The sequence below is a fragment of the Mastigoproctus giganteus genome, chromosome 11, assembly GCF_048544385.1.
Source record: "Mastigoproctus giganteus isolate SK-2022 chromosome 11, ASM4854438v1, whole genome shotgun sequence".
Classification (NCBI taxonomy): Eukaryota; Metazoa; Arthropoda; class Arachnida; order Uropygi; family Thelyphonidae; genus Mastigoproctus; species Mastigoproctus giganteus.
In genome coordinates, this window is record NC_143585.1 from 173,594,581 (window position 1) to 173,614,461 (window position 19,881).

Consider the following 19,881-nt stretch of genomic DNA (forward strand, 5'->3'; position numbering starts at 1 on the left):
ATTAAATACCTGAGGGTGCATAGATTCAAATCGAGGAAAGACAGTTGTAGAATAGACGTGCGAAAATTTGCCTTTAGCCAGTGGATGGTTGATTGGTGGAAGAGACTTCCATCTTTTGTTGTGGAAGTTGATAGTCTAAATAAATTTAAAGCTGGGCTGGACAGGGATTTGGAATGAAAGAAAGGGTGAAATGGGAGGGTTTTTTTTTTTTTGGCTGATCCTGCATAAGTTTGCTTTCTTGCATTGTATGCTTATGCTAATGTTAATTTCTGGATTTTTTTCTCATATTTCCAATGTTCACAAGGCTGGGTGTTTGCCTTTACAATCCGTACAAAGCCAAGACTGGGCATTACAGTTAGCTTGGGTATGACCTTTTGATCCACAGTTTGGACATACCGAGTCACCTCGACAGACTGTTTGTGAGGGCCCAAATTTCTGACACTTTAACATCTTATTGGGTTCGGAATATATGGGCTAAATGCAAAAATGCAAATACCCTTCTTTCACTGACGAAGGTAGGTTGGGTGAGCTGACTGTTAGTATGATTCTCCAAGTCGAAATGAGCTTGGCATCTTTTTCCATCATAATTCTTTTGGCCTATGTGACTTTCTGATCCTGCAGTTCCTGAACAATTACTTCTTCTGAGACATTCATTAGGTCCCATTCTGAAATTACGCCTTTGAATGTATTAAGTGTGGCATGTAGGGGACACCTTACCTAGAACTGCACTAAATGAGTTGAATCTGAGTAGAGACCCAGAGTGTTTAGAGCTTGTGGTTTCGACAAGCAGGTTACCAGATTTTAGTCATCTCATCATTTTCAAGGAAACAGCTACGTTCTCAAGACATCTTTGTATGCAAAATGGTGACAGATTGCCTAAGGGCTGGTTTGTTAGTGAATGTAGAATGAGAAAACTTGGGTGTTCAATTCGAGGGGCATCAGTCCTCAGTCTTTTGGTATTGGATGAGTCACTATGATTTGGATTTGCATTCTTAATTGGTGGAAAATTGTCACATTCCATGATTTGCTCCTTTTGGACCTGGGGGTTTGCTTTATCACCCATGTTTCTGCCCCCGCCATGGGGAGGCAGGAGCAGTGCCACTAGGTGACCAAGCAGCTGAGGTATTTAGTTAGTACTGTTAGAAATAAAAACAGAAAGGTGGCCTTCCTTTTTGGGCCTTTTCTTAACTTCTTGTAAGGCAAAAGTGCTACAGTAATTTATAAATAAAGAAAACGGTAGCTAGAACAAAATATAATCTATTCAAAGGCTCTTTGGATATAAAGCTTTTTGGAATGCACAGAAATCGCCTGGTCACGGAATGCTTGGTACTCGGGACCAAGAAACTTTTGTCTCTGATTTGTATGGTGACACCAAATCATTTCAGAATAAGTTATTAGTTAAATCCCATGTTGAGCAAGATAATTTAGTTCACTTTGAATGTTTTACTGAGCTAAAACAGAAACACCAAAGAATTGTTGCCTCTTGTTATTACAATTACTTTTTTTTTTGGCAAGTTTGAAAGTAGATTTGCTGGTATAAGGTTTGAGAATCCATTTACTTCTATTGCTGAAAACTATAATCCCAGTTTGCAACTTGAAATTATTGATCTTCAAATCAAAACATGGTTCAAAAATAAGTATATCAACTGCAAAATTAAACTACTTGAATTTATCTGAAGATTTTCTGCTGATAAAATAAAATACCATGAAAATGGCAACTTTGTTTGGATCAGCACACGTTTGCAAGGAACCATATTCAAACATCTGCAGGTCATATTCAAATCTAATTTTGAATGTGGCCCCTATACGGGAAAAGGACTCCCACAAATGGTACCCTGATTCATAGCAATCACAGATCTCGTTACCGCAACCAGAACCACAGACATGGAACACCAATATGCCGATCCCTGTGCTCATCAGTCCTAGACACACCCCGCTGAATCGAGTAGTGCCATGTCAAAGACCACCTGTCCGTATCAAAGTACCTAGAGTACCTGCCTGCACCATCTTTTATCAGAATGTGCGTAGTCTTAGGAACAAGCTTGACACTATGGAGCAAATTCTGCTCCCCGGATATTTTGACCTGCTCGCCATCACCGAAACCTGGCTCAATGACGATGAAGAATTCCTAGCAGCAGCTGACCCAGCTGATTATGGGGTCGTATTCACATCTCAGATTGCACGCAAGGGTGGAGGCGTCACAATATTTTACCAGAAATCCTCCTTCAAGCTATTGGATAATAAATCCAGTAACTCCCCTAACTATGAAGCAATCCTCGTTACGTTAAGATACAACTTCGTGACGTTTGACATCTGTGTGGTGTACATACCTCCAACGCCTTCCCAGCAAATCATCCTTGAAGTTTCCAACTGGATAATCAATCAGCTGCATCCCACAGCTTCTCACTTAGTTTGTGAAGGCGCCTCCGTAGCCAGGTGGGAAGGAGCAGCAGTGCGTAGCACACGCTTCTTGATTAAACCGGGGTTCGAACCCGTCACCACCAAATATGGAGGATGCGGAAAAGGTCTGGGAATGACCCCCGCATATCCCGGAGCAAAATGGCCTTAGTTGCTAATGCTCCTAAAAACCAAATCACAAACACAAACAAACAAACTTAGTTTGTGGTGATTTCAATTTACCTCCTCAGCTAACTAATCTGAAAAAAGATCTTCTGGCATTGAGATGTGCTGATCTACAACTTATTAATGAAGCTCCAACCAGGGGGGATAACCTCTTAGATCTAGTTCTAGCCTCTATCCCTTGCACCCTTGATTACATTGCAGAAACGTCATTTGACTCTTATCATGTCCCAAAACATGTGACTGCATATCTGCCAGCCCCCAAATTAGAAGCCAGAAGGACAACAAAAAAGGTTGACATCACTAGTCCCAACTTACTTGATGTAGATAAGTGCATCAGAGCTGCCTCTCTCATTCCCTGGGTGACCTTAGAGACTTGTGACCCAGAGCTAGCTGTGAACATTCTCACAAACTGGATCAACACGGTTGCCAAATATGCTGCCTCTGAAAAAATCACAATCAGTCCATATACATGACTTTGGTGGAATTCAGAACTCAAAATGAGTTTCCAGCTGAAGCAACAGCTCCATCGCACATGGAAACAGTCGCAAAATGTCAATGATCACATCGTTTATTCAAGGGCACGGGATCAATTTAATTGCCTGAAATTGGAGGCAATCAAATTATACGTTAACCGAGATCTGGCTAAAGGAAAAATTCTATACAAGAAAGTGAATCTTCACTTTCCTTTCCAACTTGATCCTGAATTGTGGCTCGATTTTGTCACAAGATTTAATCGTAATCCTAGGCCAAACTCAGATTTGGCTCTACTAACAGAGCCAACCCAGCAAGAAGTGTTGAACACCATTCAGATCACAAAACAACAGCTGATCGTCACCATCAATTCTCTACCTGCCTCGTCAACCACTGGTGATGATGGAGTTCCCCAATTCATGCTCAAATGCCTAAGTCCGTACATTATTCAGCCACTTTTAATTATCTTCAACCAGTTGCTCTCGAACCAGATTTTCCCACAGCAATGGGAAAACTATCTCATCAAACCTTTAGCCAAAGTTCAGTCGGCGTTGAAACCTAAACACTTCCACCCCATCTCCAACTCCTCCAGCCTGCTGAAGCTCCTGGAGAAGACCTTACTCCCCATCCTCACACTAAGCAGATCTTGCCCAGTAATCCAGCCCAAATTCACTATTCCCTTCCAAACAGATCAACGATCACAAATCTGCTAGCCACCACGAATATATCTTGTCAGCATTCGAGAAAAGGCACGAACTAGCTGTTACTTACTTAGACATTGAGGCTGCATTTGATGCCGTCCAAGTAAACCAACTACTCACTCTCCTGGAATGCCACTTCCAGATCACAGGGAACATATTATGCTTTCTCTCCTATCTTCTGAATAACAGAGTTCTAAAGCTTCATACAGGAGATCACACCCTTACTAGATCCGTCACCGCAGGAGTCCCACAAATAGGGGTCCTTTCCGTCCTTCTGTTCTCATCTATTATCTTCCCACTGGTTGCACATTCTCGGATCACCGTACCATCACCTACCGGATACAGAGAACCACAGCAAGAATCGCAACAGAAAGGACGATGCTAAACAGATTTGCAATCTCCAAAGCCAATTGGGAACTCTACCGAGAACAGCTTATTAGTAGAGCCCAACATGATAGAATTGGGCAAACCAGACAGTATGGCCAAGAAATAAGAGAGGACCCAGACGAACTGCAACAAATAATAACAAACATCATAACCAAGGCAGCTGAAGTTGCCATAAAAAGAAAAACGCTTTCGAGCAAGACCATGCCCTGGTGGACCCCAGAGCTGCAACGACAAAGGAGATTAGTCCAACAAAAAAGGAAGGAATATCAGAGAGCACGGAGGTCGTGGCCACCCGCTGAGGTCACTTACCTGCGCCGCCAATATACAGTACTGAGAAATACTTATACCGAGAGTATAAAGAAAAGTAAAAAGTCCTCCTGGGAACGACTGGTCTCAACTAAAGGTAATGAGAATCCCTGGGGAGTGGTCTACAAGATCACAACAAATAAACTCCCCAGGGGGGAAATAACCACAGCAACTATAACGCCGCAACGCACCCTCACCACAACATGGGACGACTCGGTGGCCAACATTTTGAACACCATTATAAAAGACCCACCGAATATACTCACGGAAGACCAACAAGCTATCATACAGGCAAACGAGACCTATAACACCCAACAAATGGAGCCGCCAATTACCATGGATGAGCTGCAGGAAGCTGCAACACAAATGCGCAACAAGAAATGCCCTGGCCCTGACCTCTTGGACCCAGAACTCGTTAAGAGGGCGGTGGAGCACATACCGGAACCCCTGCTGCACCTATTCAACTGCTGCCTCAGAGTGGGCCATTTCCCAACTAGCTGGAAAACAGCACATCTCAAGCTCATCCTGAAAAACCCAACTAAACCACCTGAACAACCAAACTCTTACCGTCCTATAGCGCTGCTATCAACACTAAGTAAACTCCTGGAGAGAATACTACATCGAAGAATACTCAGCCACTACAAAGAAGCTGACCTAGAGTCACCCAGACAATATGGGTTCAAACCCGGACTCTCCACGATTGAAGCAATTCGGAACCTCCTAGAAAGCGCAGCACAATGTAATGAAAAGTACTTCCTGGTAATTGCGGTCGACTTCGCTGGGGCGTTCGACACCCTCTGGTGGCCGAGCGTCCTGGGCAGACTCCGCAAGGCAAAAATCCCCATGAATTTATATAATTGCATTAGATCCTACCTCTCAGATAGAAAAATCAGGGTAATGGCACCGTTCCGGAGCCTGACAAGATCGGTCCGCAGGGGCTGCCCGCAGGGATCTGTCCTGGGGCCGCTCCTGTGGAACATTGTTTTTGATGAATTCCTGGCACTCGACTTGGGTGATGTCAACGCACAAGCTTTCGCGGATGATCTCGTCCTAACGGTGGCAGCGAGCTCTAGATCACAGTTAGAAGCCCGTGCAAACCATGCACTGCAAGTGCTCCAGGACTGGGCAAACCTGCATACACTGGAGATTTCCCCGACCAAAACGAACTCAATTCTACTGAGAGGAACACTCAACATCAGACGGCCGCCCCAGATAAAAGTAAGGGGAAGCACAATCAAACTGGCAAAACAGATGAAATACCTAGGCATTATCCTAGATTCCAACCTGTCCTTTAAACAACACCTCTTATATCTGAAGGAGAAGCTGAGAAAATACGCAGCACTAGTAGTCAGAGTAACACGCAGAGACTGGGGACTAAACAAAAGAACATTATCCCTCTACTATAAAGCAATTTTCGTCCCAGCAATTACTTATGGAGCCCCAATATGGTACGTCAAAGCAAGAACTGCAGTAAATAAAAGAATCCTCGATACAATACAGCGAAAAATACTCCTCACCATCACCAGGGCGTGTAACACGGTGAGTACCTGTGCGTTGCAGGTCCTGGCGGGAACTCTCCCTCTGGACCTGGAGGTGGCGAGATGTGGGTTGATGTACTACCTGGCAAAGGGAACACCGACCATGTTTGACACTTTTACACTGGACCCTACAAACAACCACCGAATGGAAAAACAGAAAATCATGGAACACCTGAAAGAAACTTGGCAGAGGAGATGGCAAGAGACGACCAAGGGTGAAGTCACACGGAAATTTATACCCTACGTAGACAAGACCTACGTAGACAAGACCATTTATACCCTACGTAGACAAGACCAAGATATATTTATACCCTACGTCCAAAAGCCCCCAAATGGTTCTACCCAGGACTGAACACCACCTTCCTCCTGACGGGCCATGGGCCCTTTAACGCAAAACTGAATTCATTCGGACTGACCGAGGACCCAACTTGCACCTGTGGCAATATGGAGACGTGGCAACATATCATGCACAAATGTGAATGCTATGAGGAACAAAGATCAGTACTCATCACCAGTATAAAATTTGTACCAAAAGACAATGAGCATCACCTCCTGGATTCGGAAGACGAGTACACCGCGTTCAGCCGCTACGCCCAGGACATCTTTAACAGAAGGAGAACAGAAATCGCTATCCGCAACAATATGGAAACATCTGAATAGAAGAACTCCATTGAAACTAACCAAGGAGGAGACTACAGCATGAACATACCGCATGACTACAACCGATCAGAAGAAATTACCAACAAAGATAACTCTCCATTCATGACCTGGTGCAAATGGCCAGGACTGATGCTCTCAACGAATATGACTACCTGAATTGACATCAAAGCAGTACTACAAACTGACCAGAGTCATCACTCCTCTTCCTGATCCCATAAGATGAACACGAGACAAGTGAGACTGAACCAAGACTGTGACCCACCTGAAGCAACACTGAACTGAACATCCAAAAACCATGACTGTGACTGCAGCTACGCTGTTGCCTCGCCTTTTGGCGATCTGGGTTGGACACCTAGTCTGGCCCACTTTCTCTCCATATCCTGGCGGTGGGAGGGGCCGGGACCGTCCCCTCCCCCGTCTCCCCCGTTTACTTCTCCTGGTGCGGCATGGGCATGCCACACTGATATCTGGGGTCGTCTACCCTATTGGCCTCATACTTCTGTCTTTCCCCTCCAGTCTTCAGTCTTTCCCCCACTCTCTCTCTCTATACATCACAGTGTACGCCCCACACGACAAAAAACTTAAACTTCCAAATTATAACAGCCAAATCGTGCATCAATTCCGAAACTTAACCTCATTAGCGAACCACCCCCTAAAATCGCGTTATTATTATTATTTTTATTTATTATTACTATTTTTTTTTTTTTTTTTTTTTTTTTTTTAGGCCCTAGCCACTGAAATCTCAGGAAATTAGGTGGCAGGGCCTGCCAGAGTAAATAATTATGCTGGGTGTACCTGGTCTGCCTCCACGGGGCTGAGTGTGGGCAACGTTGGGCCCCAGCAGGGGTCTAGCGGCTAAATGGCCAGAGGAACAACGATACACAACACAATACTTCCAAATCCCATACACTTTTAAATCTCTGGCCTTAACAGTGATCTGTTACACCCACAAAGAAAACCACGCGGAGATGGGGGAAACCCCTGGTGCCGTTTGACACGAACACACTTTACACTTCACTTTACACTAAGCAGATCTTGCCCAGTAATCCAGCCCAAATTCACTATTCCCTTCCAAACAGATCAACGATCACAAATCTGCTAGCCACCACGAATATATCTTGTCAGCATTCGAGAAAAGGCACGAACTAGCTGTTACTTACTTAGACATTGAGGCTGCATTTGATGCCGTCCAAGTAAACCAACTACTCACTCTCCTGGAATGCCACTTCCAGATCACAGGGAACATATTATGCTTTCTCTCCTATCTTCTGAATAACAGAGTTCTAAAGCTTCATACAGGAGATCACACCCTTACTAGATCCGTCACCGCAGGAGTCCCACAAATAGGGGTCCTTTCCGTCCTTCTGTTCTCATCTATTATCTTCCCACTGGTTGCACATTCTCGATGTCTACTGAGCTATGCAGATGATATCAAGATACTTACTTCCATCATCCCTGGTCAAGACCTTGATCTGGTAAAAACGGAAATTAACAACACTCTCACTGCAGTCACATCTTACCTCTGCCAGTTCGGGCTCAAGATCAATCCTGCTAAGTCTGAATTCATGGTGTATTCATTGAAGCAAACTCCTTCTCCCCAGGCCTTCGGTCGGCAACACCCTCATCCCAACTGTATCCAGCCATCGTGATCTGGGCATTGTATTCGACTCCAAACTTCGATTCAACTCCCACATAGACATGATCCTCGCACATGCTTCAAGACTCCGGTGGATAGCAAAACAGCATCTCCTTCATATCAGAGATAAAAAGACAACCTTGAGGTACATAAGAACGATTATCTTTCCACCTTTACTCTATGCAGCTGAAATTTGGGCGTCAGCGGCACCGTCAATAAAGAAACCACTCTTTGCCACAGAATTCTGGCTCCTAAAGTGGGCCAACAGGAAGCACAACCTTCCAGCTGTGATTTGTACCATGCAGCTTGCCAACTCTCTCGGGATTCCACGGCTTCCCACCTTAGTCGAAGACCAACGCCTCCTAGCAACAGTCAAGATGATAACAGGCATAATTGCAAAACCTTCATTCTGGGATACCTGTGGCTGGAGGATTCCCCCTGCTGCCCTTAGGGCCAATCCCGAGCTCTACTCGCATTCAGCGCGAGTCCATCTCTCGGACAGGTTCCTCCCTCAGCAGATGTTCAAGCAAACCCAGGCACTTGACGCCGACCTGAACAAATTCGCTGTTGACCGGACTTACAGGAAAAAAATGATGTCTAGTAGGACTAATCAGCAATGACATGTGTACCTTGCATCTGTTCCTGTCTGATTGAGCTGGTGCTCTTATCTCGATGTTAAGCCAGCTCAATCAGACCTAACTCTCGTAAGGAGTTCTCTCCTTTGTATCAAAATATGTTTTCATTTGTAAAATTACCTGTTTTTGTAAATTAATTGTTCGATTTTCCCGGAAGTTTCGGAAGGCTGTAAAATTGTAAACCCCTGGCTTTTTGGCCGTGAAAGGCATTAAAGATCATCTCTCTCTCTCTCTCTAAAAGATTGGACACCCTGCTGTAAAGCATAAAAGATTAATTTACTGTTTTATCAAATTTGATGCAGTTAAGAAATGAACATTAAGTTTATTCCTTTGTTAGCTTTTATTCATTTTAAAAATTATGTATGTTTTAAAAATTACTTTCCAATGAACACACCAACCTACCTGATGCCTTTACCCATTCCTTTGACCAAAAACTATAAAGACTGTAGTGCACTAAAAATCTATGATAAAAATTTGCACTTTAAAAAAAACAATAAGAGTAAGAACAAAGGAGATAAAAATGTAATAAATATAGTATATATTAATAAACAGAATAAATAAAGCATATACTAGAAGATGCTAGAAAGTGAATTTTTTTTGCATCTTTCAAGAGAAAAAAAAATTAATCAATCCTATTTTTCATCTTTCTTCTTCCTGTCCAGCATTACGATCTCTCTCTCTCTCTCTCTCTCTCTCTCTCTCTCTCTATCTTTACAGGGATCTGCCTCTGTCTCTCCTTCCCTGGGGTTTGTAGTTTAGGATATCTTTTGGATAGCATCAATCCCCAATTCTCTCAGGATGTCTTGATTTTTTCCTGTCAAGTCTGGTATAGCCTGCAGTTCTGCACATGAAATGCATTTCTGCACCCTTCAACCTTCTCCTATCCCCTTTGCTCATTGTCCATACCTCATAGCCATATGTTAGGATAGGTCTGGTGAGGGTGTTATGTATCCGTGTCCTTGTTTTCTTAGGCTCCTGATTAGATTTCAAAATATGGTTTATTGTTTTGTTATTTGGTTTCTAGGAGTTTCTAACTAGCAACTAAGGAAACCGGGGATATGTGGTGGTCATTCCCTGACTTTCCGCATTTTCTGTATTTGGTGGTCACAGGCTCGAACCCTGGTCTAATCAAAAAGTGTGTGCTATGCACTGCTGCTCCTGCCCACCTGGCTACGGAGGCGCCTTTTATAGTTTTAGTAATTCCTATGTAATTATTTATTATTTGCTTGATATCTTTTTATTTTACACATGACAGGTAGTACCCTAGGTATTTTAAAGTGTTAACTTGTTCCATTATATAATTGTTTTTTTTATTATTTTTTTTTATGTAAACCCCAAACACGAGAGGTATTAGAACCTATAGTACTTAGTACCGTGCTTGGGTTGGAGGTTGAGAAGACGAAAGAAGATATTTGTTGACATTAGACTTGAACTTGTTGTTGATGTAGTTGGGGTTTAAAGTGCAATGGCTACTTAGGCCATATTGCACTTATAGAGGTGGTGCATACTGCCTGTGTTTGATTAGAACTTCTGTAGAACTTCGTATTTTCAGGAAATACGTATGAAGGAAGGTTGTTCCAGAAAACGGCAGTTGAATGAATAAACGAGGAAGATGAAAAGTTGGTTCTGTGAGTTTGAAAATGGACAGTAAATGGATGTTGGCTGGTGGCGGCACGTGTTTGGACCGTTTTGAAAGAGAGAGCAGGAATTATAGAAGCCAATTCAGAAGAACAGTGCCCATGGAAGTATCTGTAGGAGAGGCATGCAGCGGAAACAGTACGTCTATGAGACAGCGAGTTGAGAGACTCTGTTAGAGATGAATCATTAATTAACCTAACTGCCCTCTTCTGAATGGAATCAAGAAGCCTGAGAGAGGTTTTGGGGGCACCACCCCAGATGTGGGAATAATATTCCATGGCAGGGTGGACTTGCGATTTATACAGAGTGAGCAGCTGTTTGTAAGAAAAGTAACGCCGAGAGCGAAAGAGAAAACCAAGTTTTTTAGATGCGGAGGAAGCAATATTTGTAATGTGCTTGTGCTAAGAGAGAGATTAGAAGTCAGGGTAATCCCCAAAAGAGATACATCATTTTTCCTAGAAATCGGAATGTCACTAAAGATAAGCATAGGAGCAGAAGAATCCTTTTTGTGAGATATAAGACAAGACTGAGTTTTTGAAGGGTTGAAATGAACTAAGTTGTCTTTGCCCCACTGGAGAATTACCTGAAGATCGGCATTTAAGGAATTGGTAGCAGATTTTCGAGAAGTTGAAGCTGATTGAGCAGGACATTCTCAAAATGGAAAGTGGAATGCAATGTACTATCATTGGCAAAACTATGGATAGGAATTCCAGTCAATGGAAGAAGGTCATTAATATACAAGAGGAAAAGAGTGGGGGAAAGAACTGAACCTTGGGGGCCACCGGCATTAGTGGAGAAGTTAGAAGACAGAGTGCCATCTACCATCACCCACAGTCAGCGATCAGAGAAATAACTGGATAACCAATTACTAAAAACAGTTGGCAAACCATAAGATGGAAGCTTGTTTAGAAGACCTTTATGCCAAACACGATCGAAAGCCTTTCAGATGTCAAGAGCAACTACTTGTGTTTCCCTGAACCTTTCCATTGAATTAGTCCATAAATGGGTAACATAAGCAAGAATATCACCAGTGGATCGACACTGACGGAATCTATACTGGCGATCATTGGAAGGTTTCTAGGTAGTTTAAGAGTTGGCGGTTAATTGATTTCTCCATTACTTTAGAAAGAGTAGAAGTAATTGCAATGGGACAATAATTGGATGGGAGGGATTTGTCACCTTTTTTAGGAACTGGCTGGATATGAGCAAATTTCCAAGCAGAAGGAAAAACACCTTTGGAATAAGAAAGTGAAAAAAGGCGGCAAAGAATAGGAGTAATTTCAGGAGCACAGGTTTTGGGAACAAGTGGAGACATACCATCGGGACCTGTAGCTTTCTTAGCATCAAGATTCGTCAAAATCCTTCTGACATCCTTTTGACGGAGCATGTTGGGAATGGTGGGAGGTGTTTTACCAAGATCATTAATACATGAGTTGGAAGAAAAATGGGATGCTACCAGGTCAGCTTTATCCTTGGCTGAAGTGGCAACAGAACCATCTGGTTTCGACAGAGGTGGGAGCAGAGATGGGCAAAAGTTGCGGCCAATAGCTTTGGCAAGAGACCAGAATGCTCGGCTACCATTAGGGCAAGAAGCAAGTTTTCTACTCTTAGCCTGTTCAAACTCTAGTTTGGACTGATTAATAACTGCTTTACAATTGTTGTGAGCTTTGGTGTAGGCAGAAAATGAAACTGAAGAATTAGAAACAAGCCAATTACGATATGCAACATTCTTCTCTTGAACAGCCTTAGCACATTTATTGGAAAACCAAGATTTAGTTAAAGGACAAGATTTTAAAGTGGAGTGTAGGATAAATGATTCCATTCCTGCAAGAATAATTTCACTTACACGATCTGAGCAAACGTTGACATCAGAAGTTTTGAAACAGTACTCTGACCAAGGAAAAGAAGAAAAGAAGTCTCGCAGGTCATCCCATTTTGCATTCTTGTAATGCTAAACAAGACGAGGTTGGGAATAGCCATGAGATAAAGGTTCCATTGGAGAAGAGACAATCACCAAATTGTGATCTGAAGTGCAGGACCTCTGACTTCGACCGTGTACTTAGAAGGGTTGTTTGTGAGAAAAAGATCAAGCATGTTGGCTGTATGATTAGGATTGTCCGGTATTCTTGTAGGTAAATGAACAATCTGTGCTAAGTCATTAGTAATTGCAAAAGCGTCAGCATCTCGACCAGCTGGGTCGGTGTGACTAGAAAACGGAAGCCAGCTGGAGTTGTGAACATTAAAATCACCAAGGAAAATTACCTCACTGTTAGGAAAGTTGGACTGGAAAAAGTCAAGTTGCAAAGAGAGGAAGTCAAAAAGCTCCAAGAGATTAGTGGAATTGGGAGAACAGTAGAGACAACAGATGAATTTGACGCAATGAGGTAGAGAGATTTTAAGCCAGAGAAGATCAAAGAGAGGAGATTCCAAAATGCCAAGTCTCTGACAGGAAATATCAGAGTGGACATATGCACAAGTACAACCTTTGAGGGGAAAGGAATCATACAGCGAATAATTTGGGCATCTGAGATGAGCAGTAGTTGAATCAACCAATAACTGAGATTCTGTCAGAAAAAGTACATGGGGTTTGACAGACTGCAAGTGGAAATGGACATCGTTGAGATTAGAATTGAGACCACGTATATTTGTGAAATGGATTAGGAAGTGCTTGGGAGGTTTAGATCTTTTCGCAGATAAGCTTGCTCTATTAGTTTGACAATTCATGGTGTAATTAATAGTAAGAAAAAGTGGGTGGGACATGCTGTATGAAGTAATGAAATTTTTGGATATGGCGTACATAGGGTAAGAATATACCCAGATCCTTGACATAACGTGGCCTCGACAATGCTCCCCGCATACACACTACTTGGACTCCCTCCAGTCATTATCTGGCAGAGTAGAGGTAACAAGATTATACACTAGCTGATCCGGAAGCCTCCTAGAGAGTTACCAATAGGATCGGTCCAGTGTACTAACTAGCATCCGGCCTGCAAACACCGTTTTAGAGCTGTACCCTCGATATGTAAGGAGTATTGGATCTCGCCACAATGTTCATCATAACCTCAAAAGTCATCGATCATACTGCATGATGGAAGCGATAGAGAATGGTTGACCGGAACTTAGTTCTAGAGACTAAACATGGGTTCCACCACTTCAAGCCTCCAATAAGCAAAGTGGTGGTATTGCACCGGTTGATGAGAGTCATCTACCACCTAGTACTGCCTGGTAACATAGAGGGGCGGCGTTCCTCCATGTGGTGTGGGCGCCGCACCTCGACCCCTGCTTACGTTGGTTCACACCTGGGTGGTCACTCACCATGTACTTGTGCATGGAGGTTATACCCAGGATCAATGGAGATCTTGCTTTTTATTGGATCTCTTCCTTTAAATGCCATCACTTTGTCTTTGAAGATGAAATTTCATCTTCAAAAAAGAATTGGTGGCTTGGTGGCTTGATGGCTTTCTGCAATGAGTTCTCATTGTCTTTTATTAGAACCTAGTCATCAGCAAAAAGCAGTGTGCCCATTCTTGCTTTTGCTAATTTCGATGCCCGTCTTGGAGATTTTACTCCATTCTCTTATAATATGATTTATATATATGTCGAATAGAAGCAGGGAGAGTCCACATTACTGTCGCACCCTGTATTTATTGTCTCCAATTCAGTTGTTCGTGATTCAATCTTAATTTTTATTCAATTATTTTTATAGATATTGAGGATGGCCTCGATCAACTGGTTTGGTATATTGTCTTCTTTTAAGATTTCAAATAATTTTGTTCATTTGACCTTGTCAAAGGCTTTTTTGTAATCTATGAATTATAGATTAATTTCCAAATTAAACTCTCTTGTTTTTTCTATCAGGAGCTTGAGGGTGAAGTAAGCATCAGCGCATGATCGTGCCCTTCTGAACCCATTCTGTTCTTCTCCAAGGATGTTTTCATAGTATTTACTAAGTTTCAGGTTTAAGAGGCTTGAGTTTATTTTATATCCTGAGTTTAGGAGCCTGATTCCTCACTACTTATTGCCGTCGTTTATATTGGCTTTTTTGAAAATTGGCACTACAAGAGCATATTGCCAACTATCTGGTGGTGGGTCGCCCATAAAAATCATATTCATCACTTCAAACAGCTTAATTTCAAATTTTTTCCTAAGTATTTGATGAGGTCTATGTTAATTCCATTGTGACCTGGATATTTTTGGTTTCTACTGTTTTTAAGCACTTTTTCCAGTTCTTTGTTAGTGAAGGCTTCTATTATATTATTGTTAGATGTTGTTTTAGACAGGAAAGGATCAACTATGGTGCATAGGTTTTTATAATAGTTGAACCAATCTTCTAATGGTATTGACTTCCAATTTTGACTGTTTCCTTGTGGTTATTGTTCGTTTGTTTTATTACTTGTACAGAGAAGGGCAACTGGATGCAAAAAATAATTTTGATATCATATACTTGGATTTCAGGAAAGCTTTTGACACTTTTGTGCATGGAAGACTATTGTACAAATTAGAGCAGAATGGTATTAGGGGTAAGTTGCTACAATGGATAAAAGGATGGTTAAGTGGGAGAAGACAGAGGATGGTAATCAAAGGATGCTGCTCTTCGTGGACTAATGTTATTAGTGGAGTCCCACAGGGTTCAGTGTTGGTTCCACTGTTGTTTTGTATATTTATCAATGATATTGATGAAAGTATATCAGGCTTAGTGTCGAAGTTTGCAGATGATACAAATGTTGGCAGGGTTGTTAATGACAGTAATGGCAGTGTGCTACTGCGACAGGATCTAGATAATTTGGGCAGATGGGCTAAGAAGTGGCAACTGAAGTTTAACCTTGACAAATCCAAAGTATTGTATAAGGGTAGAAGTAACCCCAGGGAAACGTACCAACTGTGTGGTACTATATTTAAGGTGGTAGAAAATGAAAAAGACCTGGGAGTTATGTTGCAGTCAGATATGAAGTTTTCTGAGCAATGAAGACAGGCTGCCAAGGCAGGTCATGGGGTTTTGTCAATGATATATAGGAATTTTGCTATCAGGGAAAAGGAGGTTGTTGTCCCTCTGTATAAGGCAATGGTCAGGCCACGCCTTGAGTACTGCGTACAGGTCTGGAGGCCTCATTTTAGGAAGGATGTCGATTTGCTTGAGCATGTACAGAGAAGGGCAACAAGATTGGTGAGGGGAATGAAGGGATCCTCTTACCAAAATAGGCTTAAGATCTGCAAATTGCAGTGGCTGGAGACTAGGCACCTGTGTGGTGATCTGATTGAGGTGTATAAGGCCTTGAATGGGTTGAGCACACTGAATTTGTAGAGCGGATATCATCTTTTAAGGGCACAAAAGGTGATATAGTTGTACACGTTGGCACTAATGATATTAAGAGTAGGAGACCGGCAGAATTACTTAACAAGTACAGGTCGCTGTTGAAAAAAAGCCGTGAATTAAGGTTGAATTTGAAAGTGTCTGCAATTCTGCCCAGACACGATAGGAGGGAGTTGTTGTTATTTGGTTTTTAGGAGCATTAGCAACTAAGGCCATATTGCTCCGGAATATGCGGTGGTCATTCCCTGACCTTTCCGCATCCTCTGTATTTGGTGGTGACGGTCTCGAACGCCGGTCTAATCAAGAAGCGTGTGCTACGCACTGCTGCTCCTTCCCACCTGGCTACGGAGGTGCCTGATAGGAGGGAGTATATGATGAGAGCCCTGTCGATCAATTCGGCCCTGGAAAGATTGTGCAGGGCTCAAGGGGTAGAATTTTTTTTTTCAGCCTGGTCTGTACTTGTTAACAGGAGAGACTGCTTCTACAGGGAGGGGATACACTTAAATAGAAAGGGTGCAAGAATGTTTGCTGATGCTATTGAGGCAGTGTTAGGTGGGTCGGAAAACTACTAGATTGGGGGAATACAAGTACTAATAGATTAACAGTAGCCACTGGCAGAGGTGAAAGTGATTCTTGCACTGCATCTATTGGAATGAGCAGCAGCCTGGAAAATAAGATGCAGGATATTTCAGAGACTGCTGGGAATCATGGAGGTACAAGTGAACACATGGGTTGTGTTAGGGTGGCTAAGAGGAAGAGCAGGTGCATGTATACTTGCGTGTACACCAATGCTAGGAGTTTTGTAAATAAATTTGATGAATTTGAGTTATTACTCAAAACATCAAAGGCAGATATTGTTGGGATTTCAGAGATGTGGTGTCACACAGATATAAGGAATGCAGAACTGGAATTTGGGGAGTACAATGTCTACAGAAAGGATAGACAGGATAGGAAGGGAGGAGGGGTTATGCTATTAGTTAAGAAACACATAAAATTCAAGGAAGTGAAGCCAGTCGACATCGCTGGACAGTGCAGTGTCGAGTCAGTTTGGTGTGACATAAGCATTGGGAGATCAAAATTGAGAGTAGGAGTGGGCTATAGGCCAAATGTCTCTGATGAGTATAATAAGAAACTGTACAGAGAAATAGAGTGGGCCAGTAAATCAGAGAGTCTTATAATGGGGGATTTTAATTTCCCAGATATTGACTGGAATTTGGGGGCTGGTCACTCACACACTAGCAAGGCTTTTGTGGATTTATTGGATGATTGTTTTCTACATCAGCATGTTCGGAAGGCAACTAGAGGGAGTAATACTCTTGATTTGATTATCAGTAGTGATTCTTCATGCATTAAGAATCTGCAGATAAATGAACCACTAGGTGGCAGTGATCACAGTGTTCTGAAGTGGGAGTTACTCAAAGAGGTAACTACCATTAGGGATAAAGGGAAGGGGTATTGCTTTCGTAAAGGTGACTACGATGGACTGAGACAGTTTTTAAATTCTATACAGTGGGATCAACTGATGATGTTACCAACAGCAAATTCAAAATGGGAAGCATTCAAAGAACTTATCTTGCAAGCTACTAGGCTTTACATACCAACTAAGAAATACTGTTCAAGGTTTAGGCTTAAATGGATGTCAGATGAACTAATGAGGCATATGGCAGAGAAGAAAAATGCATGGGATACATACAAATTAACACGTGACACAGAAGCCTATGATAGATACAAGTTGATCAGTAACCAAGTTACAAAGGAGGTTAGGCAACTGAAGGCAGATTACGGGAGATCCTTGGCAAGGGATGCAAAGAAAAACAGCAAAGAGTTCTTTACTTATGTTAACTCTAGAAGGAAGGGGATGAATCAGATTGGTCCACTTGATATCGATGGGTCAACTGTTGATGACCCTGCTCAGGTAGCTAACAAACTAAATGAATATTTTGCATCGACATTCACACATGAGGAGTTATTCAGCGAGGGGAATGCCAGAGGTATATTCAACTCTAGCAGTAAGCTAGAGAATCTTGTAATAACTGAGAGTAAAGTGGAGGAGAAATTGTTGAAGATGAACACATGAAAGGAACCTGGGGTGGATGGGATCTATCCAGTTATATTAAAGGAGGCAGCAAAGGAAGTAAGCAAACCCTTAGCCATAATTATGAGAGCTTCCTTGGACTCAGAGGAGGTACCCATGGACTGGAGATGTGCAAATGTGACTCCAATTCATAAGGGAGGATCAAAGGCTGACACAAGTAATTATAGACCTGCGAGTTTAACTTCTGTTCCCGGAAAATTAATGGAGGCACTGGTTAAAGAAGCACTGCAGGATCATTTAGACAAGACTTCAGTTATAGCTCGGACACAGCATGGTTTTGTTAAGGGGAAGTCTTGCCTGACCAATTTGATTGGATACTATGATGCAGTCACAAAAGAACTGGATGCAGGGAATAATTTTGATATTATATACTTGGATCTTAGAAAGGCTTTTGATACTGTTGCACATGGAAGACTGCTGCACAAATTGGAGCAGTGTGGCATTGGAGGCAAATTGCTGCTATGGATAAAGGGGTGGTCGAGGGGGAGAAGACAGAGAGTGGTAATCAATGGACACTGCTCATCGTGGGCTAATGTTATTAGTGGAGTCCCTCAGGGTTCAGTATTGGGTCCTTTATTGTTCTCTGTATTTATAAATGATATTGATGATGGTATATCAAGCTTAATGTCCAAGTTTGCAGACGATACAAAGGTTGGCAGGGTTGTCAAGGACACTACTGACACTATGATGCTGCAACAGGATCTGGAAAGGTTGAGCAGATGGGCTGAGAGGTGGGAAATGAAGTTTAACATTGACAAATGTAAAGTACTACATATGGGAAACAGCAACCCCAGAGCAACGTATCAACTCTGTGGTACTACACTGACAGTGGTAGAGAATGAAAGGGACCTGGGTGTGGTTGTGCAGGCATATATGAAGTTCTCTGAGCAGTGCAGACGGGCTGCAAGAGTAGCTCATGGTGTATTGTCAATGATATATAGGAATTTTTCTAGCAGGGATAACGAGGTGATTATTCCCTTGTATAAGGCAATGGTTAGGCCACACCTAGAGTACTGTATACAGGCCTGGAGGCCTCATTTCAAGAAGGATGTAGAGCTGCTGGAACTAGTACAGAGAAGAGCAACAAGATTAGTGAATGGAACAATGGGGTGCTCTTACGAAGAAAGGCTTAAGTTTTGCGAATTACAGTGTCTGGAGACTAGGCATCAGCGAGGAGATCTGATAGAGGTGTACAAAGCCTTGAATGGTTTGAGCATGCTCAATGCTGGTGGGATTCTTCCTCTTGCTCAGAATAATCACCTGAGAGGGCATAAGTTCAAATTGAGGAAAGACAGATGTAGGACAGATGTGCGGAAATTTGCCTTTAGCCAGCGGGTGATTGGTTGGTGGAACAGACTTCCATCCCTTGTCGTGAAAGTTGATAGCCTAAATAAGTTTAAGGCTCAGCTGGACAGGTATTTCGAACGAACAGAGGGGTGAAGTGGAAGTGGTTATTTTTTATTTATTTTTTTTTGGCTGATGCTGCATAAGCTTGCTTTCTTGCATCAAATGCCTCTACTAATGCTAATGCTAATTCTAATGGGATCCTTCCACTTGTTCAGATTATGAACCTAAGGGGGCATAAATTCAAATTAAGAAAAGACAGATGTAGAATAGATGTGTGGAAATTTGCCTTTAGCCAGCGGGTGGTTAATTGCTGGAGCAAACTTCCATCTGTCGTTGTGGAAGTTGATAGGTTGAATAAATTTAAGGAGGGAATGGCGTGATTTTTTTTTTTTTGGCTGACGCTGCATAAGCTCATACACTTGCTTTCTTGCATCACATGCCACTACTACTACTACAAGATTGATGAGGGGAATGAAAGGATCCTCTTACCAAGAGAAGCTTAAATTCTGCAAATTGCAGCGGCTGGAGACTAGGCACCTGCGAGGTAATCTGATTGAGCTGTATAAGGCCTTG

At 42.4% G+C, this 19,881-nt stretch overlaps 1 protein-coding gene across 2 annotated transcripts in view; it reads right to left on the reverse strand.

The window, feature by feature from the left end:
* LOC150078580 (voltage-dependent calcium channel subunit alpha-2/delta-3-like) overlaps window positions 1-19,881 on the reverse strand; it is a 1,140,037-nt gene that overhangs the window by 63,579 nt on the left and 1,056,577 nt on the right. For both annotated transcript variants that reach the window (XM_090384275.1, XM_090384274.1), the window contains one exon: window positions 9,320-9,378. In XM_090384275.1, coding sequence (XP_090240401.1) covers window positions 9,320-9,378 — 59 coding nt within the window. The remainder of the gene's footprint in view (window positions 1-9,319; window positions 9,379-19,881) is intronic.